At 38.8% G+C, this 24,308-nt stretch overlaps 1 protein-coding gene across 9 annotated transcripts in view; it reads left to right on the top strand.

The window, feature by feature from the left end:
* Window positions 1-24,308, top strand: part of atp8a1 (ATPase phospholipid transporting 8A1) — a 139,457-nt gene that overhangs the window by 23,202 nt on the left and 91,947 nt on the right. For 6 of the 9 annotated variants that reach the window (XM_042493932.1, XM_042493928.1, XM_042493930.1 and 3 more), the window contains exons 2-7: window positions 625-739; window positions 9,327-9,426; window positions 11,633-11,731; window positions 17,654-17,699; window positions 17,944-17,984; window positions 21,357-21,430. In XM_042493932.1, coding sequence (XP_042349866.1) covers window positions 625-739; window positions 9,327-9,426; window positions 11,633-11,731; window positions 17,654-17,699; window positions 17,944-17,984; window positions 21,357-21,430 — 475 coding nt within the window. Of the gene's footprint in view, window positions 1-624; window positions 740-9,326; window positions 9,427-11,632; window positions 11,732-17,653; window positions 17,700-17,943; window positions 17,985-20,478; window positions 20,553-21,356; window positions 21,431-24,308 lie in introns of all 9 variants that reach the window. The other 3 variants (XM_042493929.1, XM_042493927.1, XM_042493925.1) reach the window with 1 other exon arrangement.

Here is a 24,308-nt window from a genome sequence, read left to right as displayed (position 1 = left end):
ATATAATAGGGTTTTTCTTCCAAGTTGGCATTATACTGCGGAGGTGGTAATGAGAGATGTATTGTCAGTAAATGTAATTTGGCAATTCCACTGTTACATTTTCTAAAGCACCTTCTCACTCCATTAGGATAATAATTTGAGCATTATACTGCTGTTAGATTATTGTTCCTGATCTGAGGGTGGTGTATCATACAGATAAATATAAATGTCTCCTCAGTCTATTGTGTAGGCTGCAGTGATTGTAGTCTACTACAATGACTGATACATTGTGTACTCCATCACATACACAATGACATAAAGGTGTTGTTATGCAGTGTAACACACTCTCTTTTGACAAATATTTCAATCAGAAATTGTACAATGCCAACTTTATCCAACTTATCCAGCACCAAGAACATATATACCTAAATCCTCTTAAGCATCAAGGTCAAATCCGATCTCTATGGTTTCCTTTCTGAGTGTTGAAATCACTGACTTACCTTTTACAGACTCCAAAGACTCCTTTGGGGACTTTTCGACACGCACCGACTCAAACGCTTCAAAACACCTTTTCATCTTACTTTTGTTTGTGCTCAAGGCAGATTTTGTTTCTTATAGAATGTCTTTTTTTCTCCCATGCCGCAGGATATGAAAAGACAGAGGACACGTCAGAAAAGACGTCCTTAGCTGACCAAGAAGATGCCCGACTGATATACCTCAACCAGCCGCAGTTCACCAAGTTTTGCAGCAATCGAGTCAGGTAAACAGATGTTGTATATTTATGGAATTGTATTGAATGTGACGAGAAATGTCACATTCAATGAGAATGAACTTCTGCAACCTCTGCATCTGTTTTAATCCACACTTTTCTGTGGTTTGTTGTTGCCACAGCTTTGCACTGCACTCATACCGCAATTATCGCTGAAATCAGGATGGCATTGTCTTGTAAGATTAGCACCCATGCCCCTTTTTCCCACCGTTAGCTCTGTCACCGCTGTTACTGTTGAGTCAGCAGTGTTAGCTGCAAGCCGCCAATTCAGCCACCTCAGCCACCTCAGCCACCTCAGCCACCTCAGTCATCTTAGCCACCTCCATATTGAGATTAGTTTCCAAATAACTGTCTGAATTTCACAAAGAGCGCCTTTAAGTGATACTGCATTCATGTGCTCCTTGGCTGGTCCCATTTCAAAAGTTGGGAGGTGGTTCTCACGACTTTGGTGTGGTCATGAACTTTAGATCATGCAAAACAACATTGACACTGCAAACAAAAAAAATATCTACTTTGGTCTGTCTTGTTATTGCTTATATGACTTCAACTCAGATACTGGCGTACCAACATTTTCCCATCTAAGAACTCTATTATCTGATTATTCCGACACCACATTAATGCAGGGTGAATATCAGTGTGGCAGCGTAACCAACAGGGAAATGTTCTGAGGTCTACATGTAGCATTGCCACTGCTTGGATGATATTCCATATGAACTTACTATCTTGGTAGTAGTATAGTTTCGAAAGATGAACTCTGGAGTACCACCCAAGCAGTGGTAATGCTATAGGTTTGTATGTCTGTGGTGGTGTGTTTGTACCCCCTTCAAAATAAAAGACATAGCTTCTTGTTGACTTGTACACCTCTACCTTGTGCATTCAGCTGGGCATGGTGTGCTTTGTTGCCTTTACAAAATCTCTTTAGTGCATAGGAATTGAATTACACAATGGTCTGTTACACTATGTCGACATACCTCTTGATATTGGGTCTGCATGGACAAATGTAATATTCCTTGCTAAGCTAAGAAAACAAACTTGAAATAGTCATGCCATCAGAAGAAAAATATAATATATCCTCTGCAAGATGTTCAACAGAAGAAGTCATGTTGTTGAGGTTTAATGCACAGCCGATGAGTACAGACTCTTGTCTCTTTTAACCATGACAATAAGGTTTCACACCAGTCACATATAGTTGGCCTCTATCTCTTATCATCCAGCATTCCCAGTGTAATTATTCAACATACTTAAAAGATGCTTCCCCATGTCACTTGAAATTAAATCTGATCCTAGCTGTTTTAAAAATTCACACTCCAAGATGTATTCTCTCAAGGATTTTGCTGTTGGTGCTATTTTTTTACTTGGTAGTGGCAACCTAGAGGCCATCAGTGTTTTCCATGGTGACCTGCAGCATAACTTGTCACTTTGCCTTTAACCCTACATTAACCTTCAGAGTCACAAGCAAAACAGTTGAATACAAGCGTGCCTAGACTGTGCTGCTGATGCTGAAATGTCAGCCTGGGGAAAATTTCCTGATGGCAAGCAGTCTTCAAAATTCAGAATCCATTTTGAGGGTGTTTTTGAGCATATGTTGAGAACATTTTAGCTTGAAGAAAAAATATTTAAGATATTAACTCCCTTACCCTTAAATCTGTAAAAAAAATAACAGACTGAGCTACAACATATTCTACCTCAAAAATCTTGTATTACATTATAGACTTTTGAGTACATGTCGTATAGTTAAACAGTGGTTTTGGTGCCAGAAGCCACTACTGATGAGCAACAGAGAAGGCTGTTCAACAGCCACAATGACATCACCCTCAGCTATACGATATTTGATAAATACCTGCAGGATTTGTATCACCAGTGGCGCCTCAGTCCAGATCAACCAGACTGGCCCTTTTTATCCTGTTATTCCTCTTGGAGGAGCGCAGCGCTTTTAGCAGTAAAGGTCAGGCTCGTTGGGTCAGGCCGTCCTCTGTCAAGGAATATTACTGTTAGCATTCCTGCTGCATGAGCAGCTTGTGATATATGTGCTTACACAGATGCAGCTATAAACTGAACAGGAATAATAAAATGTGCTAATGCTTATGCCACTTGCTCGTTAGGTCATCTTCATATATTGACATGACAAATAGCAGATGCAAGAGGCTAAGAAAATAAATTGCAGATTACCTTCCTAACTACATTTTTTTAACCCTTTGAAACCTTTTACAAGTATTTAAACCTTTGATGCCAAAACAAATTGGTGCAGTTTCTTTTAAAAACATGAGGAAAAAAGCAATAAGCAACTTGTTCCACAGAAAAGTTCCACAAATTACAAGGAATTAGTAGATTTAGAAAAATATTTTCAAAAGAAGATAGGGGAAAAAGTTATTTATAATTATCATAATTGCATATTTGAAAAGTTTTTACAGATTTGTAATTTTTTATTTGAAAAAAAAAATAAATTTTAAAGCAATTTTTAAGCAGGTTTCTTTGTTTATTTGCTTTTTTAACTTTCTTTTTTGTAGCTAATTTTCAGTAGAGTTCTTGCGATTTTTTACTTTTTATTTTTGTCTTTTCTTCATTTTTCGCTTATTGTGTTCTTTTCATGTTTTTGAAAGAAATCAAGCTAGATTGCCAAGGTTTCAAAGGCTTTATTTATTCAACTGATGGAAAATTGATTCTGATTCCACCTTATTTTAGCTGCTGAGCTGATTTTTAGTTAGTTATATTGGTATCAGCTGTCATTTTCTGAGTTTTACTTTTAGCTGGGTTATTAATTATTAACAGACCCAGGTTAATGAGCGTTTGCAATCAGAACTCAGCATTATTAGCTTGTTTGCAGTACCAGATGGCTGATAGTTGAACGACATTGCATCACAGAAGTATAAGTAGTATGGCCTTTGCTTTGAAAGAGCACCTCTGCATATTTTAAAAATAAAAGTGTGTTAATTTTTTGTGACCTTACCAGAGGCAGTCATTAATTCAGTGGGCCGCCTGTCCTCACTGAAAATTAAAGTTATGTTACACTGAAGCTCACAAACACTGTGGTCAAAATAATGCAGGCCTTATGATCAAGAATAAATCACTATTATTGATTTCCCAGTATTTGACTGATCTGAAGTACAGCTGCTCCATCTCCCAATTTATTCAGATTCAGAATGTTTTGGCAGACATTTAAACCAGTACTGATTCTGTACATAACATACCAGTTTTAGTGATAAATAAATTAACAGAAGTATGTACAAACTGCTGCAAGCATTCAAACTTTTATAGAGATAAAAACAACAGCAGACTCTTCCCTACGCACACAGCAAACTGGATGGCAGCTTGCATGTTAATGCCTTTTCAAGCCGCATTTGTTTCAGACCCACCACTTTTGGATCTGACCGTAATGCACCCAAGTTGTGTCTTGTCAAATGATTTCAGAGGTTTAAGTGCTTCTGCATTATATGAACAGTGAAGTACACAGCTTGCAGATGGCTTTTGTTGAAATTTTCTTTGTCTTTGTAGTTTTTGACATGTGCCTAAAAATTGGCCTCAAACCTTAAAGGCCCATCAGGTTTCAGGCTGCCCTAAAGATCTGATTTGTTAAAAAGGATTGGTTGCGGTCTCAAAGTGACCTGTGGAGAGACTTACAGCAGGGGCTGTGGTAAATGGTGAATCTAATCTCACAAGCTCCCGGGTTTCTTGCTTTTACTTGCTCTCATTCTCCCTCTGCAGTATTGCTACCTGCAGAATCTGTCACAGCTCACCATCACACAGATGCACACGTATGTGACTCCTGCCTCAGAACAAACAGGCACCCTAGTGTGCATGAGGATTGTTGTGAATAGTTTATTCAGAAGGCTGCTGGCAGATCTAGTTGTAATGCTAAGATGATTTATTGCTGAGATGACAACTCATCCTATGGCAAACAGGAGTGGCTGTGTAAACAATTTTACTATTGTGTACCTATGAAATGCTAATGCTGGATGGCTGCATGCTACTAAACTGTTAACAAGGCTAATGAAAACAATTACCCCACTAATATCTCATATGCAGCAGTCCATACTCTGATTAACTTGCCATAATATGCCATTTATCGTGTAAAGATATAAAAAAATGAAACAAATCAAAGTGTCAAGTGGCAGACTTGCTTGACCGTACACACACATTCTTCTATTCCTTCAACGCTTTATTGAAAAGGTCAACTTTGTAATATTTCCGCATATCCAAAAAAGCTGTTGTTGTCTTCATAATGTTAAGAAGTAGGTGTATATCTCCTTCTGAGTGGAAATGTTGGCTTTTTTTTTAGGGCATGCATCCCTACACCAGTTTTGAAACTGTTGTGAGTCTGTTTGTGTACAACATTTCATTACAGTGCACAGAACAGAAACTGCAGTTGGAGTAAAAATTCAGCTGAGATGCATATTCTGAATGCGCTGTGTATACGTTCAAAGAATGCTATTAAAAAGTGAAAAATATCGGCACATCTCACTTGTCTTAATCGGAAAATGCCACATTTAGAGGAAGACCTATTTCAGAATATTAAACAGATTATACTGTTTACATGATCCATATCAAATTCAGAATACTGTCATATTGTGAATACCACTGGAGTATTAGAGTGCATGTAAACATAGCCAATTAACCATACGCACAGTGACTACACATAAAATAAATGCGTACCTAATTTGCCTTATTCACCTAACCATGAAATACATGTTTAACAATGTGGTATTTCCACATCTTTATTAACTTACTGGCTCACTTTGTAAGTCATTACGACCAAATTTGAGCTTCTCATTAATTGTATATTTTTAAATACTTAACTGCATATGACACACATAAAAACATTTAGATAACTAGTTAGTTGCTTGTATGTAATGTTACCAACACATAGAGTCACATTTTGAAGGATATCAAAAAGGAGGTCATTCATCCGTATAGGTTACTGGTCCAACCAGTTGTTCGACTCTAAGCAAGTCCTGCATGCAGTTGTGTTTGCATAGACAATTAGTTGGACAAGGACAGACCTAATATTATTATCCCAAATGCCAAGTCAGATATTATCTAACCACCTGTCCAACCATACAATCACCACATACAACTTCTAAAAATTCTGATTCATTTAAGGTTTCTGCAAATGAACTGTCTGGATTGAGGTGACTGTATAAGCTTTAGTGGCTCGCTGACGACCTTGGTTGATTTGATTATCTCTTTTGTGGTTGAATGTATGCTGGTAACTTCTGCTGACCTTCAGCTGGCAGAGACCTATCTGTGCAGAGCGTACTATCTTTAAAAAGCTTGGCGCAGCTTTGTTTTATCTGTTTTTATGGCAGGGAAATTTCATTTCATCTGTAAAACTTGATGATGAACTTGTGTAATTTAGAAGTGATTAGAAATAAAGTGTGGTTTGACTCTTGTGCTTTTCTAAATTATCTTCTATATACTCAAACCTTAGCTGTGTTTGAAACCATCTTCTCATTCACTCACTTACTGTTCACTGTGGAGTGTGTATTAAATAGTGTACTATATAGGGGATAACCAAACAAGATATTGGACACTACGTTGGACCGCATTGCATTGTGGTATACGGGAGTTGAATGTAGGGTACATCATATGTACACTCAAATTTGCTTTGCATCGTGGGTATTTTATAGTACACTATATAGTGGATGAAATTAACAGCTGAGAATTCGAACACCACTACAAAATGGCCAACACACTATATAGTGCACTATATCCGTGATAGGGGACGATTTTCGAATACAGCTCTTATCAAATATTAAATCAGAATTCTTATTTTCTGTTGCTGATGTTTACAATCAAAGCAGGCCGAATTTTTAATTATGATAAGTAGAGAATCTTATTAAACCTTATCGTTTGAATGGTCAAAAATACTGATTAGCCTTTAAATTAAATGGAAACATTATATTACACACGTGCTAATGTATTTTTATCATAAAAGTTAGAATATTGCTTATTTAAAAAATTCTAAATGATTCACATTTTTTAGTCTAAATTTAAACTGGAATAATGAATAAGTATTTATTTAAAAGTAACACACAGATCTGTGGGCAGGCAGGGAGTTTCAAGCGTATTTACTGTGATAGTCTTCATCTGGTAACAGCTGGTTTGTTTGTATTCGTGGCCCTTGGCGGCCCGTTCAGACTCTACAATGGCCCATGGGTGGGTCATGAACTAGTCATTTAAATAACGTAATCTTCTGTCATCACCAATCATGGAAGGTGGGCAAGTCATGATGCAGAACATCCTCATCACCTGCTGACTCTCCTGCATGTTTCTCTTTTTGTGTGTAAACACGTGGTTTTAGTGCCCTTCATGTGTGCCGGTATGGGATTGCACATTTTTAGCAATATGATTTTAACTTTACTCAAATCCATCTAAAAATGTACAAATCTAATATGGAAAAATCTGTGTTTTGTTTCTTTTTTATGCTTGGTTGTTTAGAAAATATCTGAGGTGTCAATAAAAGGTGTGGCTTAAAGGAGTGCAGGAGGAGGAGTGCAATGTTACATGTTCACTTGACAGTTGTTTAATTTCCACAAATCTATATTAAACCGAAATAGTCATTCATAATGACTTCCTGTAAGGTCACACCTTTTTACTGTGGTGGAAATGTGGTGCTGTGTGGCTGTAATTTGGATAACTGTGCGTGAATGGAGGAGCTGCTTCTCTAGTATCGTCTTGATCCTCAGGGTACTGCCAGGAAATAAAATGTAAGATCCATAATCATCCATTAAGCAGAGTGTTAAATGAGCCCTTTATCTTGCCCTGCCGCAGTGGAGGAAGTTACACAGTGTACAGGAGTAAAGAAAGACATGGCATGCTTTACCCCACAAGATCAGAAATAAGGATAGACTGAAAAAAATAAAGTGATAAGCAGAACAAGAAGGAGGATGAAGACAAGATGGCAGATGTATTGAAACAGAGAAATGATAAAGCCAGCAGGGCCTGTAGGCTAAATCTGCACCAGAGCTTCACCAACAACTGTTTCTCTGTATCTCCAGAGACACACTGAGACATTATGTATTAGCACTGCCAGGCTCTGTCTGTCTAATACCCAGTGGAGTCAGCCATCGTGACTGGTTGGTTTTGTTATTGGCTTTGGATGATGTATGGCATGCAACAGGTAGTAAGCTACTGTTAAGAACATTAAATTATCAGTTTGCTATTGCAAATGACAGAATCCCAGTTTATGATAGGAAGCTCTGAACTCCCTCTTATGTTGATGATGTCCCTCAACAATAAACTAATAAAGCACATTTAATAATGTCCAGCATCCTTGTTACAATAATGCGTCTTTATAATGTTGTAGCTTGCTGTTTTGTTGTTTGTTGTAACATGGCACCGTCCTCAAGCTATTTATCTTTAATCTCACTTGTCAAATACACGTAAGGGTTGTAGAAATACTCAAATAGATTCAAATGTTTGCATGTCATGTGTTTGTCTTTTTTTAAAACAATGACATCATTACTCAAAGATAAATAGGAAATAAATTAAAAAAATCGTTATGACCTGTCTTTGCTGTAATATTCTGTCATCACTGATGATTTTCTTTTTTTTTTTTAACATGACTCAGTAAATCTCTTAAAAACGTTGTTGACTTCACAGGTGAACTAGAGATTATGATCTCTTTATTTTCACAGAAGCTAAAATCACTAGATGAGAAACTAGACTTTGTTAAATGAAACAAAGTTGACCCTTACTTGACCCCTGCTCTGACGACGCTCTTCATCAAGTTCCTCTGTGAGGCTGGTGTTAATGTACTGCTGTCAGAACAATGCCTCACTCTTACTCACTCGCCTTCACTCTGTCCCTCTCACTCACTGTGGACAACGAACTGGAGCAGACATCCAGAATGACAGTGAATGTAAAACTCTTTATTTATTTTTTTTCCCCGCAACTTAAGACTGTGCTTGAGACCGTGCCACAAGTGAAAAATGCTGCAAATGTGCTCTTTTAATATGATTTGAAACAGTGATATCTCTAATGTTAACCTCCATATGCTTAAACCCCTCTGAACAGGTTTGAGGCTATTCTCTCTGATATTTTGCTTTTATATTTGTCAGGGTTTTTTGTGTGCGCATGAGCAAGCAAAGCATTGCCAGTAGCTAGGCATACATCACAGTATACTGTATATGCTCCCCCAATGTGGCTACTATGACCAGCCCTTTAATACAGCTGTAAATCAGAGTGCTTGAGGTCTGACTCTCAGGCTTTTGAAAGCTCCGCCAGCTTCAATATACCACCATCACCGCCAACTCCCCCACCCAGCCCCACTGCAGCACAGGCAACATAGCTCACGTCTGCCAGGAACTCTTTACACCCCCTCTGCCAGCTCCCTTCTTCCTTCTAATTATTCTTTATGATCACTGAGTCCACTCGTCTCTGCTGTTCATCAGTGTCACACACAAACACCTTTCTCTGCACCAAAAAGGACTTTCTTAAATGGGTGGGAAGAGAAATGGCTAGGTTAGAAAATATGTGAGCAGAATTTGAGAACTAACCATTTGTCTCTTTTTTCTCGTCTCCCCCTCTCTTGCTCCCTCCTCCACCTGTGGCCTTGTTTGCTGCTTGCTGCCGTCTGCAGCACAGCCAAATATAATGTCCTCACCTTCCTCCCCCGGTTCCTCTACTCACAGTTCAGGAGGGCAGCCAATGCCTTCTTTCTCTTCATTGCACTGTTGCAGGTAAGATGCGGTGTTGCTGATGTATGTGTGTCATAGATTTAAACAAAAAGAAACTATGTTTATTAATGTTAAATCGATGCTCTTCTCAGCTTCAATTTTTGCTTTGTCTCCATTAGTCTTTTTTACTGTTTGCCATGACCTAGACTCCGTCTCCAAAGGTCATGTCTGTAATTTTATATACACACAGACAATCTCGCTCTCACAAACGCACGTACACACAGACACAGTACTTTATATATCCTGATGATGAATAATACATGTAATACTATGTGGGCCTGCTTTAAAGGGAAACTAGATTTGCCTGCAGGCTCAAAACACTATACTGTATATTACATGCCTTGGAAATGCATGGGGTGCCATGCATGGCTGTATTTTGATCCTATACTGTACCCCCCAACCACTACACTGCGGGACAGAAACTGCACTATGCTTTTCTTGGTATGGCATGGGATCCCACTACACAACCCTCCCCTCCAAAAAAACAACCCACCAACATCCTTAAATGGTTCTGCAGTAGTATCACTAAGCGGTTTTGAATGGCTTCAATCGGCGGTGATGAAAATTGGACAGTGTGGATGCTCTAATTTTAGCGCCTTTGCTGGTGCAGTGCAATTTCCAGCCACAATAAAATACCGCTCATCTCCGTCCAAGCAGTCTAGCAAATCAAACACTGGAGCAGCATGATGCCGCTGTTTTTTTGTCTGTGTGTAAAAATGCATCGGCAAAGAGGCTTAAAAAATGGAACTTAGTTGAAGCTCAGTCTCTGTTTAAAAAGGGCTACTGTTTACTAACATGTTTCCCATCAGTGACGTCAAATGTGACTCACCAGAAAGAAAAGAAAGTGGAAAAAACGCATGCTACTTAATTGCAGAGCCTGTACACGGAGTCCATTGCCTGTTTTTAAAAGGTTTTCCTGCCTTTAAAACAAGGTACAAGGTACAAGGTAGATTTATTTGTCATTTTTTCTCAAACATGGTTTAAGAAGAAAGGAAAATGAATATAATTACGCATTTTTTTTGGCGGGAAAAAGAGTACAATAGTCAAACTGATGTAGAGACACAAGAAGAAAGGTAGAGGTGATGTAAAAATCTAGCATTAGCATTAGATTTGTTAAATAAGCTTCTCCTGGGCAGAGTTTCAGTGTGTAACTGATTATTATTGGCTCGGCTCAGGTTTTGATTACCGCCCAACAACAGCCAAAGATCTTAGCAGCACTGGTGCTGTTTTGATTTAGATACTAGCAGAACAAAGACTTTCTAGCCTTGAGGAAGTTTGCAGTGGTTTTCCTGCACACTGTAGGTGAACATTAATCCATTTTAAGAACACTTAAAGCCTCAACCACCAATCATTACTACACAATTCAAAAGAGCCAAAATCTCAGGTATTCAAAGCTTCACAGTAATGATTAAATAATGAGAGAAGGGAGGCTGCATAGAGCTCAGATTCTGCCTTTACCTATATCCGCGCTGACAGACTACCCTCCGTTAATGAGAGCTTTGAGGATGGGAAAGGGCTCTATCCAGTGACCTTGAAGTAGCTGCTTTGAAAAGCAGCCAGTGTGAATCTTCATTACCTGCCATGTCGATGTTGCGACCTTGAATAAAACATCTATGCAGATGAGGGAGAGGAGAGATCTATTTTGTTAAAGTTTCCTTCGAGCAGTATAACAGTGACGGTCTCCAGTGGCCCTCGCTCGGCTTTAATTACGTGACTGTTAATTTTGAAAGACTTAAAATAGCCAAATCATTAAACATTCAGTGGGAAGGAGAACGTTATAATTGTACTAAGAAGGCTGTTTGTGCTGTATATAACTAAACTGAGTTAAGAGTCTGTCAGTCTGTTAAATGCTGGTTACAAAAATTGTGATGGTTGAGGTGATGAATCATAGGTCTGAAATCAGGCTACTAAAGCACAATCCCTTGACACGCTTAGTGACACCAGCAGCTGTGTGCCTTTTTGTGTAAAAAATGCACAATTCTCAATTAAACCACAATAAACTTGCAAATAAGCTGACAGGACTATTCATGTAATTTAGGGAAGACACCAATAAAGAGCACTCCAGGTAAGAGATCAAAATAGTTGGTGGGTTTGGGGCAGGGGCTGGTTGAAGTATGATCTTTGTCTTATTTTGAGCCATGAATGTACCCAGATGTAGTCAACTTCTGTAATATTCCTATCTTCTGAAAAAAAAATCTGTCTCTTTTAGCAAATCCCAGATGTGTCTCCCACTGGTCGATGGACCACACTGGTGCCGCTGCTCTTCATCCTGGTGGTGGCTGCTGTCAAGGAGTTCATTGAGGATCTGGTGAGACAAACTTCAGTTATCATTTGATGCTAGTTTTAGTGTTTGTTTCACCTTGTCAAAAATCATGCTTTCTGTGAGAAACTTTAACTTGTTGTATTTAAACAACAACAAAACAATAACTTTCGGTGGTCTTGGCATTACAGATTATTCTCAGATTAGTTTTATCACTTCAAGATGTACTGTTTGATATAGCCATATTCTTCATCATCTCACTTAAGTGTTGTTTTATGGAGTTTTGATATTACCTGAGAGCCATCAGTTGGCCAAGAAAAACATCATTACTGCAGTAATTCAGACATATACACATTAGCAAGATCACTCAGTCATTTGTATAAAGAGGCATTCATCAAACTTTTGAAGTCCCAATTTTGCATTGATTAAAAACAAATTTTATCCCATTCTGGTCCTTAATGATGATGAAAGTGACATCCAGACAGCATGGACGCATTGGCTAAATGTAGAAAAGTGTGTTAAAATGTTGACAGAGCAGAAAGAGTTACTCTGTGCAAAATAATTCATTTTAATCCAAGTATTTCATAAAATACTGAACAGCAAAATGCAGTTAACAATACCTCTTAAAAGACTCTTGTCTGCATACATGAAATACATGAAAATCAAATTCTCTGAAAAGTTTCTGTTTTGGTGAAATTGGTCAGCAGCTCTCAGTTGGAGTGGTGTACTTAAACTTTCAAGAGCGTCCCACTATAGAGAGTGTCTCATACTGTACAGAATGTGCTCTGAGTGCTGAACTGGTTCGTGTGCAGCAGAGAGGAGGCACTGATGGTTATAAGACCACAGCGGGATACTCCCCAACATATAGACACACCATCAGACATAGACATGAATACACACACTCATTTTAGAGGTCACAGCTGTGCCTACTGTACCCGCAGTACTCGTTCAGTCAATTAACCTAGATACTGAATGCTCATGCACAAAGGCAGTTAGTACTAACAAAATAAAACAACCGTCTGCCCTCGAGCAAGTCTGAACTGTTGAGCAGATGCTTTAAAAAAGCTTATGCAATTTATTTAGCATGAAATAGAGCGACATGATATAAGGAAAATATGTGATAATGCTGTTGAACCTCGCGATAAAGATGCTTCATGGGATGAATAAACTGTCTTGTGTAAGAGTGCAAGAGTTCAACTCTTTTAATTTCTTATGATTTTATGTGTTGTGTTGTCGAATGTGTTTGCATTCGGCAGGCAGCCTCGGAGGCAGCCCCGTAGTTAGTGGGAATACATTCAAAGAAAAGGGTTTTTGTGTTGGCCACAAGAGTTAGCAGCCCCTCCATAATGAGAGTGTCGGAAAAAGAGGTTTTTTTTTTAAAATGTGAGACTGTCTTATTCAGCGTTTTTACCATTTTAAAGCACTGGGTCTGTTTGATATGGAGAGGGAAAGACCTTTGTGTATAATTTGGCTTTTGATAAAAACCTCCTGATTGTCTGGATCAGAAATAAGGTGACCACACTTTAAGTTATCCGTAAAATAGATTACTTGTTTGATTAAAAGCTGACTTGTAACGGCAAACTGCTTTATTTGGTTATTTTACTGGTTTTCTGAACCTGGTTAGTTTCTTTTGGAGAGGAGGAGATCTCAAAAGAACCTTTTGAACAACGACCAGGAAGGAATTATAACCGGGAGAAGTTTCATCTGATTGCAATCTGTAATCCTCTCCAATAGATGCCACTATATCTCCTTAAATCTTACAAACTAGACCTTCAAGTATCTTCTCACCACCTCTCTTCGCAGTGAAGGGCTACCTGCTCACCTCAGAAATTCTGGTCCTGGAACACAGAAGTTGCTGGTCTTGATCATTTGTTTGTGTTACTGTGTGACTACAGTGAATCCAACCTTTTAAAACACCAAAGGCAAACAATAATAAAAAAAACTACTGATTTTAGCAGTGGTAGACCAGCAGCTCCCGTGTTCAGTGAGGTAAAATTCACTTGCCGTACAGTTGCCGGTTGGAAAGGGCTGTCTGTTTGGGAAGTACTGAGCATATGTCTGGATAAATGAGACTTAGTGCACAGGTTGTGTCAGAGTTTCTAAATGGATGTTGGATATAGTTCTGCTGTTGTTAAACCTGCCCCCTATTACTTTAGTTCATCAAGAATTTTCTCTAATTTTGGATTTGCAAGGAAAACAAAGTTTTCTTCACCAATTCAATGTAACATGATTCACAAATGGCCATTTGGGGGGTGAAGTATCCCTGTAATGTTTCCCCACATTCTGTCTTCTGTATGTAAATATTCAACCACACAACTCATGAACTCCAGAGAGTTTTAAAGTAATGCTTTGAGACAGAATATTAATTAATAAATTGTTGATATATTCAGACTACAATGTCACAGTATGTCACGATGTGTTTAGAGAATGAAAGTATGAAAATAGTATGAAAGGTTGATTTCAGTTCATTTTTTTTTTTTTTTACATCTCTTTATTGTGTAAATTCTTGTGTTCTGGAAGTTAAAGGCTTCAAATAATGTTTGTGTCTCTGTTGGAACGTAATCCAGTCAATCGTCTGAACTAAGCGAGGGAATGTTGCATTGTACTGTATTGCAGTGACCCTGCAATGCGATCCGCTATGCAGGTCCCAGTGGACAGTTACTCTATACTATGAGCCTCTATCTCGTGCTGAAGGGACCAGCGCAGCACTTTCTCTCTCTGGGCCTGTTGTGAAACACATGGGAACGGAGTGGTGATGACTCTGTCTTTATTGCTGAAGGTCACCTGCACACACGTCTGTTCCCTGTACTGCGCTGTCCCTCACAAGTTGACCTGACAGGGCAACATCGACCCCTAACTTCATGAATCATGCACTATGGACACACACTGTACAGCACATATATTACCTTGTTTCTGGCTGTTCTCTGCTGCAGCACACTGAGGCCGTTGGTTCTGAGTCGTTCAGTCATCTCTCAGCTTTAAAATGTTGCAAGCTGAAATGTAATACTGTGAATCAAAATGGCGTGTGGTGCACTTTAAGTTTCCAGTCAAGCTGATATGAAAACAGCAGTTGAAAGACCAAAGATTTTGTGTGTGTGTGTGTATGTTTGGTTAAACCTCCGTCACTGCTGCATCACATTCGCTGAGGCCATATTAGCAGGTTAATCAAGGTAACACTGCAGATGCTCTACCCTTTTATCTTGTGCTGCTTTCAGTTTTTTCCCCTCTATGGCTGGAGTCTACAGAGGCCTGATACTGCAGTATTTATGCATAACCTCTGCATACTACTCGCCCTCCACTGCACTGTGATTACACACATCATCTAAATACAGTACATCTCCTTTTCTCCACGTCCATCGGGACCGAAAGGGCGAGAGAGGAAGAGGCAGAAAGAGAATGTGAAGGGGAAAATGCAGGAAAAGCAGGGGAGTAACATATATAAATACATTTCACTCCTACTACATGTTATAAATAGAGGAGGGTCGGTACAGCCGGAGCAGCTATGTGCGTGGATGAATGAAATTAGCTGACAGCTCTTGCACAGAGGATGATGAATGAGCTCTGTAAAGGTCTTGACTGTAGCAAACTTTTTTTTCTGGGTGTAGTGCAGCTGGTAAAAGGATGAAGCCTACAGACACAGCCAGCCAATTCATTAGACACCCCAGCATGTTGCAGGGATATTAAAACAAATTCTTTTCAACTGGAACCGGAGAAGTCGGGTACCAGACAACAGAAAGCCAAAGAGTTGAAGAAACAGACACATTGGAATATAAAATCAGAGAGAAAGAGACTTAAAGGGCTAGTATGGATTTTTTAAGTGGGATTTTATGAGGTACTTATCCATAGTCAGTGTATTACTAACAGTAGAAGACTGTCAATGTGCCTTGAGTTTGGAGGAGCAGGCAGGATTATCGGTACAGAAGGCAATGTACTGCAGTGGACAAGCAGCAAAATTTATTTTTACCTAAAGAAATCAATATCAGTTTAAGGGTACACTATATTTAGAATATTATTACCACCTAACCTTGAGTTCAGACAGCCCTTTCTGTCGGGGAACTGAACTGAAAGTGAACATCATCTATGCTCTCTTCAAAGCCAAAAACAGTAATTTAACTTGCTGAACATAATTAATTTTTTTGTGTTATTGTGCTACTTTGTTTTTTTAAGGCAGTGGTAGACCAGCAGCCATAAAATTATTGTTTTTGTCAGTGGAGTAGGCTTTGAAGAGAGCATAGGTAAGTTTCACTTTCAGTTCAGTTTCCCAACATAAAGGGCTGTCTGTTTTGGAAGTACTGAGCATACGACTGGATGAATGGGACTTGGGTTATACTGCACTAGTTGTGTGAAAGACCAGCAGATCTCATGTTCAGCAAGGTAAAATTAGTGCTTTTGTCGATGACATCTGGTGGCTTTGAAGAGAACGGTAAAATTACCTCAGTTACTCGTCAGAAAGCCACTTCTGACGGCAAAGTTAAGTGGTGAAAATATTCTAAATAAAATTGATTGTTTTAGGTTCACGGCAGGATATTGCTTAGATTTCTGTGGTGTTACTCTAGCCTGAACTCAGGGTGCACTGATAGTCTTCTACTGTATGTAAATAATACAGTACCTTACACAACTGTGCTTCAAAATGTCCGAACTATCACTTTGAAATCAAAAGTGCAGGAGACAACAAAACCTTTGGAGCAGATTTGCTTTATTTGATGCCTTAAAGTGGTTATTGTTCAGGGGGACTATACTACAGGCTTTGATGTGAATGGTGTAGCATTAGGCAGATGTTTTTGTCACTGTTATGTTGCTAGATTGAGTCCACAGGTCATTGGAGAAATCCAGCCAAGGAGAGTGAATACCTCTTCTTCATTTGCAGCTGTGTATTGGTGCAACCCACTTCACCTTCAGCTGCTCTGGTTTCTCAGTGAAGACTTTTTCCTCCTCCTGAATTGTACAGTACAGTGTGCCAAATTACCAAAATTAGCTTTAAATTGAATTAGAATGAGACTAAATTATAACAGATCTTCAAAGTTAACAGATTATTAGCATGGACATGAGTGGATACACCCTCTCCTCCCTAATCAAGTACAGCACATGTTGCTTTTAGGAGCTACATTGTAAAACACAGTGATTATTTATATGAGCCGGACCCAGCAACACATTATTACTCAGCGTGATGCTAGTTGACAAGCTGTCCCTTGGAATCAGCTGTTGAAGTCACAGTTGACTGCATGACTGTTCAGCAGACAAGAAGGACATGAGGGGAGGTAATACTGCTGATTAGTATTTTGATGCAGTCACATTCAAGATCATTTGTTAAGTTTGTATGTACAGATGATACTTGTAAAATACTGTACACCACACTACTGTACTGGCTAGACTGGATATTCAAGGATCACATATTTTCTGCCACATTGCGCTACTGTCTCTGTTTGCTCCAGTTCCTGCTGATGGTTTTTTTTCTGCAAGTGCATACTTTTTTCCCCTCTGTGTTAAGTGACTTACAAATTAAAAAGAAGAAAGAAGAAGGGTTAAGCATCAGTACAACAATAAGGTTAGAGGGCTCTTATTGAGGCTATCAGAGCAAAAAGTCTATGCTGTTCGTACAATAACAACAGACACTCTGTTACTGTAAGGGGGCATTGGATGAAGGCATTACTCAAATGCTATACTGTATTATATGAGTCTGTGTATTGTGGAGGTTGTGTGGTCCTGGTGAGAATATTCACATACACTCTGCAGTGCAACGGTGTAATCTTTCTTCAGCCTGTAACTGCAGACTGCAGGTCTAGCTCTCTCTCTCTCTGTAGTAAGCGGTGCTGTACAGTGTCAGTCTCTTCAGGCCACCTTAAAAATCAGTGTAGAGGCTCTTTTCATTTAAAATAGTTGTATTATTAGTTTCTTCTCTCCTGTGTCGGTTGGCATTACTTTTTAATGAATGAACATCAGATGATAATGTGTTTCTTTTCTTCCTTACAGAAACGTCACAATGCTGACAGTGTTGTCAACAAAAAGGAATGTCAAGGTACTGTGAACCATTTTTTCATTTTGTTTTTTTAATGGTGATGCCTGTGTGTTGTTTGTGTTACAAGAGAACATACTACCGTGTCTACTGTAAAAGCATTTGCATTTCCAACAAGCAAATAAGCCTTCATAAAACCTGCCTGTCTGCACTGTGACACAGCTCTTATTTTGTTCAATGGCTCTTTAACTTCCTCTTTCTCTCGTTTTGCTTTAACTTCCTCTATCGTTCTCATTTCTCACCACAGTACTGAGGAATGGTGCCTGGGAGATTGTGCACTGGGAGAAGGTATGTACCCACAAATGTGTCACTAATGGTCATTTCCACCAGCTGACATTTTATCCATTTAGAGCAGAAAATGGATCATTCATCCTTTGTGCTGCTGTCAATTGGAGAAATCTCTTACATCCTGTACACACACACACACACACACACACACACACACACACACACACACACACGCACACACACACACACACACACACCCCTCTGACCCCTCTAGTATCCAGCCGCTAATTAATCCAGCGTTTCCATGTGGACGGTCATTAGAAGGCAATGCTGCAGGACAAAGAGGAGCTTCCTCTCTTCTCTTATAATGAAACAGTTTTATTACTCTGGCTGGAACAATTTGCCTAAAAGCAGAAACAACACCAGGCTGTGCAGAAACGAGGTAGATTTGGACTGTTTGATAATTGGTAATATTGCCTCATCCGTTAGAGCATGCATTTGGCACGTAGCGGTGCAATATAAACTGAATCTTTCCTTCTGCTCTCGTGGATATGAGACACAATACCTAATTTATTATGTGAAATATTTGTAATTTTTTTCTTTAGAACTAAAGTAACAGCAAGAAGAAAGTGCCTGTGTGAACATGTTGCCATCTCGATATTTAAATATAATGTATTACAGTTGACCAGTTGGCCTACAGATGTAAGTTTGTGGTCAAAGGTAACTCAATTACATTGCATATTTAAGACAAATTGCATGCCACAAGGTGCTGAAGTAAAACAAAAACATACAGTATGTGGCAGTGCATGCTAGACACTGAAGGATGGGCTTCAGAGGGTACAAAAGATTAGATTAAATGAAACTTTACTGACTGTTCAACAGATCTTTTCTGCATCAAAGTGATGCAATAGCATAGAGTTTCTGTAACTAACAAAGTATTTGATTAATGCATTGGCTTGCTTCCTGCAGGGAGGAATATCTCTGTTTTTGCTGCTATGTGAATGTCCCGCCCCTGTATACACACACACACACACACACACACACACACACACACACACACACACACACACACAGAAATCCTCTCTAAAAAGGCTAGCTTTAAATAATTGATGTGTTTCACATCTTCATCATGCATATTGTAAGAGTAGCTTCTCTCCCGAATTTATGTTTGGTTTCCAAGTTCCTTTAACTTGTAACTTTTTCAGGGCAGCTTGAATGAGGCCAAAATGATCACAGTTTTTTGTTTTTGCCAAATATCCAGACCATCATTATTATTAATGATGGTTTGGCAAGTGAAATTGTTTTGTCATGAATCATGCATTTCATGTAACCCTATTTTTTAGTTATAATAGACAGCTTGTTTCTACTGTTGAAGACAGTATGTTGAGTTTTGCTAATTTACTCATGTTTTCTCATAATTAAATGTATTGCATTGTCATTATTTACTCATGACAAGATAAACCAAGTTTAATCTTTTTCTTTGTGAAAAAATAAACTAAAATATCAGAATTTTTAAAAATTAAATGATGTTTAATCATGTAATTCATCAGCATTGTGGTTGCTGCTTTTTGTGTTTTTGCTGCCATTGATCAGAGTGGATTTTTAATGTATGATTTTGATGCTATTTTTTTTTTTTTTTAAACATGAGTGACTAAAAACATAGAAATTAAGTAAAGAATTAAACAGACCTTTTTGCAGCCATGATGTGCTTGAAACGCATGAACATCATGGCCAGTTTTAAAGACTGAAAATATTGATAAATGCATTTTTTACTTCTGAAGTTGCTGAATAGAGAGTTGAAGTCTTAGGACACAGAGGAAAAAAAAAAAATTCTTTGATCCCGTTTCAGTTGTGCCATGAATTACGCATGTGATGTTTATTGATTCAAAAGCTAATTTTGAAAGTCAAGAAAGTCTCAGTTTGACTCAAAACTGTTGGAGTACACGGCTGTGAAAATGTGTTTGGCATCAGGATGTACTCACACGTGCAGCAGGTCTCGCTCTCAGCTGAGACAGGCTTGTTATGATTTTCAGCCCTTTAATACTTTTTCTCTCATTCTAGAAGAAATCTGCCAAGGTAAAAGCCATATTGGTGATTGTGACATATATTTTGCAAGGCGGGAGATGTGATTCACTGAGCAGTTTCACACACAACTAAATGGCACTGCAACAAACAAAGTGCAACTTCCTTGAATGCAAAATTAGCTTTTGACATATCAAAGATCATATGTGTAATTCATGACACAATTCAAAAAGGATAAAAAAAACTGCTTGTTTATTATTATTATTTTATTTACTATTTTTTTCCCAAATAAGGTCTTATGGGGGACACTAGAGGGGAAAGACTATGTCTCTGTATGGTGAAATATTCTGAGTGATTAAGTTAAGCAGTAATAGAAAGAAGTCTCCAGCTGTTTCTGTACTATGTTTGCTGCTTTCATGTACTTACCTTTTTCTCTCACCAGCTGTGCATTGTTCCTCTTGATGTAGAACTCATATTTTCATTTATGCTGTTTTATAGGCCGTGCACAGCAGTAACCAGTTTATTTTCACAGGTTGAGGTGGGCGATATTATTAGAGTAAATGGCAGTGATTTCGTTCCTGCGGATGCTGCCATTTTGTCGTCCAGGTATAGGAGTCCACCCTGCTGCCAGACTGTGGGGAACTTCTCCCTTCTTCTCTTCTTCCTTTTGCTCTCAGCTCTCCCTAAAGAAGTGATGGTTAGATAATACATCAAAACAATATTGTCAAAGTGGCTTAAAATCCTGCATCTGAAATTTAATTGGAATTCAAATTTTCTTTGGAAATACTTTGCATGCTCTTGTATCTTGCTGTGACAACCATCATTTCTTTAGGTGGAACGGTGGTAATGTGATATTTGGATTAGGACTGATCAGTCATGTCAACATACCTACCTCCTTCACCTTTTCAAAAAACCATTTGGACCTGCTTGCACTGCATCTATATATTTTTTTAAAGATTTGGTTTAACTGAATATTTATCACCAATGGTATCAGATTTCTCCAAAATTACAGTTTGTTTTCAAAAATCTCTTCCTAAAACTTCATAGATCAACATTTTTTTCTAAATCTATATGGTTTTTTTTTTAAATTTAAAATGTAACACTTCTGGGAAATATTATAATTAACTTTACCGTATTGTGTTTTTCTAAATGGTTTTGTGAAAAGGAGAACAGATGACCAATCATACCCTCTGATCATACAGGACTGATCATTGTGCTCTTCCCATTTTTCTCTCCCCTTATGTGTTTGCTGTTTGTCTGTCTGTCTGTGTTTCCTGTTATTTTGTTATTCTCTCCATCCCTCCCTTTTCTTTCTCATCCTCTCCTCTCCTGCCCCCTCCCCCCCTTGTGCCAACAACTGCCACACCTCCTCTCTCTCGCCCCCTGCTGGTGTGTGGTGGGTAATATCAGGTGGCTGTTGGGGAAGTAGTCAGAGCTGCAAACGGGGATCACCTCCCGGCTGACCTCGTCATACTGTCGTCCAGGTCAGGAAACCGGCAATACCAACAGAACAGCGGCGGGAGAGATAGGGGCTGTGTGTACGGACTGGGACGAGACATTTTAGTTTTTCTCTCACTCGTGACACAGTTGAGAAATAGTTTATTTTGCTGAGGAGGGAAGGGGCCTGTGATTATTCTGGCAACAACCAGATGTTGGAATGCCGCAATCAGTTACACAGTGTTCCTTCTCTTTTCTTCTGTGTTGTGGTTTGGCAGCCATAATACTGGCCGCTTACACACTCATTTTATTATGTTGTATTTTCATCATAACTTGTACAGTAGACCCGTTTCAATGTTTGGCTGAAACTTCTAACGCCGCTCAGAGTGAATGGAGACGTCTGGTATTACAGCACAGGAGCACACGCTCCTTCTTTGAGATATTTTTTGATTGGGTGTGAATATGTTTTCCATATTCTCGCACCTTGCATGGCTTGTATGGCACCCTGAATGCAACAGTTTCATTTCATGTGACAGTTTGCATGCAATCACATTCCAAGATGTAAAGCCAAAAAACATCTTGGAATTATAGTTTTTGCTAACTTTCCACGACATGCTGCTGCCATTTGAACGAGCTCACCTGGTTTGACTGTTATCACTCTAATAAATAAGCGTTACTAATGGTTATCAGTGTTATAGATATAGTTTAGAGGACTCCTGCTATGCTGACTAGTATGTTCAGAATGCAATTATCAGCTATTGATAGGCCATGTTTGTTGTAAGGTGCGACATCCCTGCACCTTTAGCTTTTTCTGAGGGGGAGGGGAAGGTGGATGGTGAAACATTTAGGGGAGACAGCTGCCAAGATCACTGTTCAAGACCAAAAAACAACAATACAATTGAAGCATTTCCAGGGACATTTCTGCCTTTCTAGTGGGGATTATGCCACCAAAAGTTGGTGTGTTTTTACTGAGCCATCATTTCCATCTGGGACTGTGCCACCAAGACCGGGTGGTTTTTTACAGAGTAATTGCTGCGTTTCAAGCAGGGATTGTGCCACCAAAAGAGGGTGTTTTTACAGGGTTACCATGGTCATGAAAAACTTCGAAAAGTCATGGAATTTTATAATAACATTTTTTCAGGCCTAGACAAGTCATGGAATTAGTCAAAATCATTGAATGTTTTGGAAAAGTCATGGAATTTTGTTGCGTGTTATGAAATGGTCACAGTAATCCATAACTTTCCATGTAATGCAACATAAGGGAAAATGTATTTTCTTTTTTCTGTAGCTGTCGACTTAACATAGCTTTAACATGCGTCAGTGTGTAACTACATATTGTTTGCCATCATGTTCGTTTTGTCTTTTTCTCTTTGGGCTTGTTTTTCCCTTACTCTTTGCCAGCTAGCTAAAATTATGTTTGAATAGAGTTTGAAACTGAAGTGTTGAAAAAAAATGTAATTATGGGTCCTTGACCATTCATGGAAAAGTTTGGGAATTTTTTTCCATGAAAATGTGTGGGAACCCTGTTTTTACCAAGTCATCCTGTGTTTCCAGCAGGGATTGTGCCACCAAAGCAGATATTTTAAGCACAAGCACAAAGCATAGTCTTTTCCTAACCATAACCGAGCGGTTTTTGTTCCTAAAAATAACCAGAGCGTTTAAATTTTGCCATCGGCTCTTTAAAAGCTGATAACTGCATTCTGAACGTAGTAGGCAATGTAACAGGAGCCTTCTAACCTATAACTGTAACACTGATTACCATTACTAATACCTTCATCAAAGAATGATAACATTTGAAGTGGGTAACAAGCTTAAATTTAGTTCAGTAGTTCCCAAACAGTATAAAAGCCATATTTTGCTGTTTTATCAAAAGCATAAAGTTTTCAGTGGCCATTGCAGCAGACTTCTGCTCATTTCCATGAAACAAAGCTCTCATTTGATGGCTAACAGCAGCTGATTCCAAACCTCTCATTGATCGTGGTTGGGCGCCAGTGTCCAGATCTCTTTTTGATTTTTCCCCCCCACCCCGTGTGTGTTTGGACCAGCCTTCGGTATGAATAAATCACTCTGAAAAGAGTAGCTAACCAGTGACCCAGCTCACCTTAAGCACCGGCACGCTCTCACTCTCTGTCGCTGTGCCCAGAGTCTGTCAGAGGCCCATTTGTCTGCTCTGTTTGTTGTGCTCGGCATGCCTGCTCGCTCATATATCCCTACTCTGGTGTTTTCTTCCCTCTTCACTCCCTGTCCCTTGCAGTGTATTTCAGGCAGTTAAACTCTGCAGTAGCAGCAAACAAAGATGTTACGTCTGTCCTAAGGACGTTTGCCTTACATTAAGAGAGTAACGTCCACTCAGTGAGACTTTGATCTACTTTCATGATCCTGAGTGGCCTTTCGGCTGGCACGTAGCATCTTTGTTTGCAGTGATCTAGTCCTTTTTAATGATCTCTTGTATTTTTAAAATAAGATTCAGTTTATAAATAATTGAGACTGAAGTTTACGTTGAAGTTATTATTGGTAAATAAATAGTACCTGTTTACTCCATGGGATAGGGTTTAGGGGTGGGAATCTCTCGGCACCTCATGATTCGATTTAGATGCATCAAAATTTTTTATATCCATACATGTTTTATTTTTTCTCACTGTGAGACTACTTGCTACTTTTAAAACATATTTGTAATGATCCATAATTTAAATTAACAGATGAATTTACTTCCATTACTTGTATTCATACAAAAGTAGTAACAAAAGGAAGACTAGACATGCTTTGCGTAGAACATAAACACAGAACACATTTTTAGGTCCGTTATGTTTCACCATCCAATTGGTTCAGCTGTAACAAGCGTACAACCGTCTTAACAATTTCTTAGGCGATTGTTATGTCAAGAACTTGGTTTTAAATAGCCAATTATCATTTTTTTTTGCATCA

Source organism: Plectropomus leopardus, chromosome 9, assembly GCF_008729295.1.
Source record: "Plectropomus leopardus isolate mb chromosome 9, YSFRI_Pleo_2.0, whole genome shotgun sequence".
Lineage (NCBI taxonomy): Eukaryota > Metazoa > Chordata > Actinopteri > Perciformes > Serranidae > Plectropomus > Plectropomus leopardus.
The sequence above is the reverse complement of the archived record's forward strand: the minus strand, read 5'-3'. Positions and strand labels throughout refer to the sequence as shown.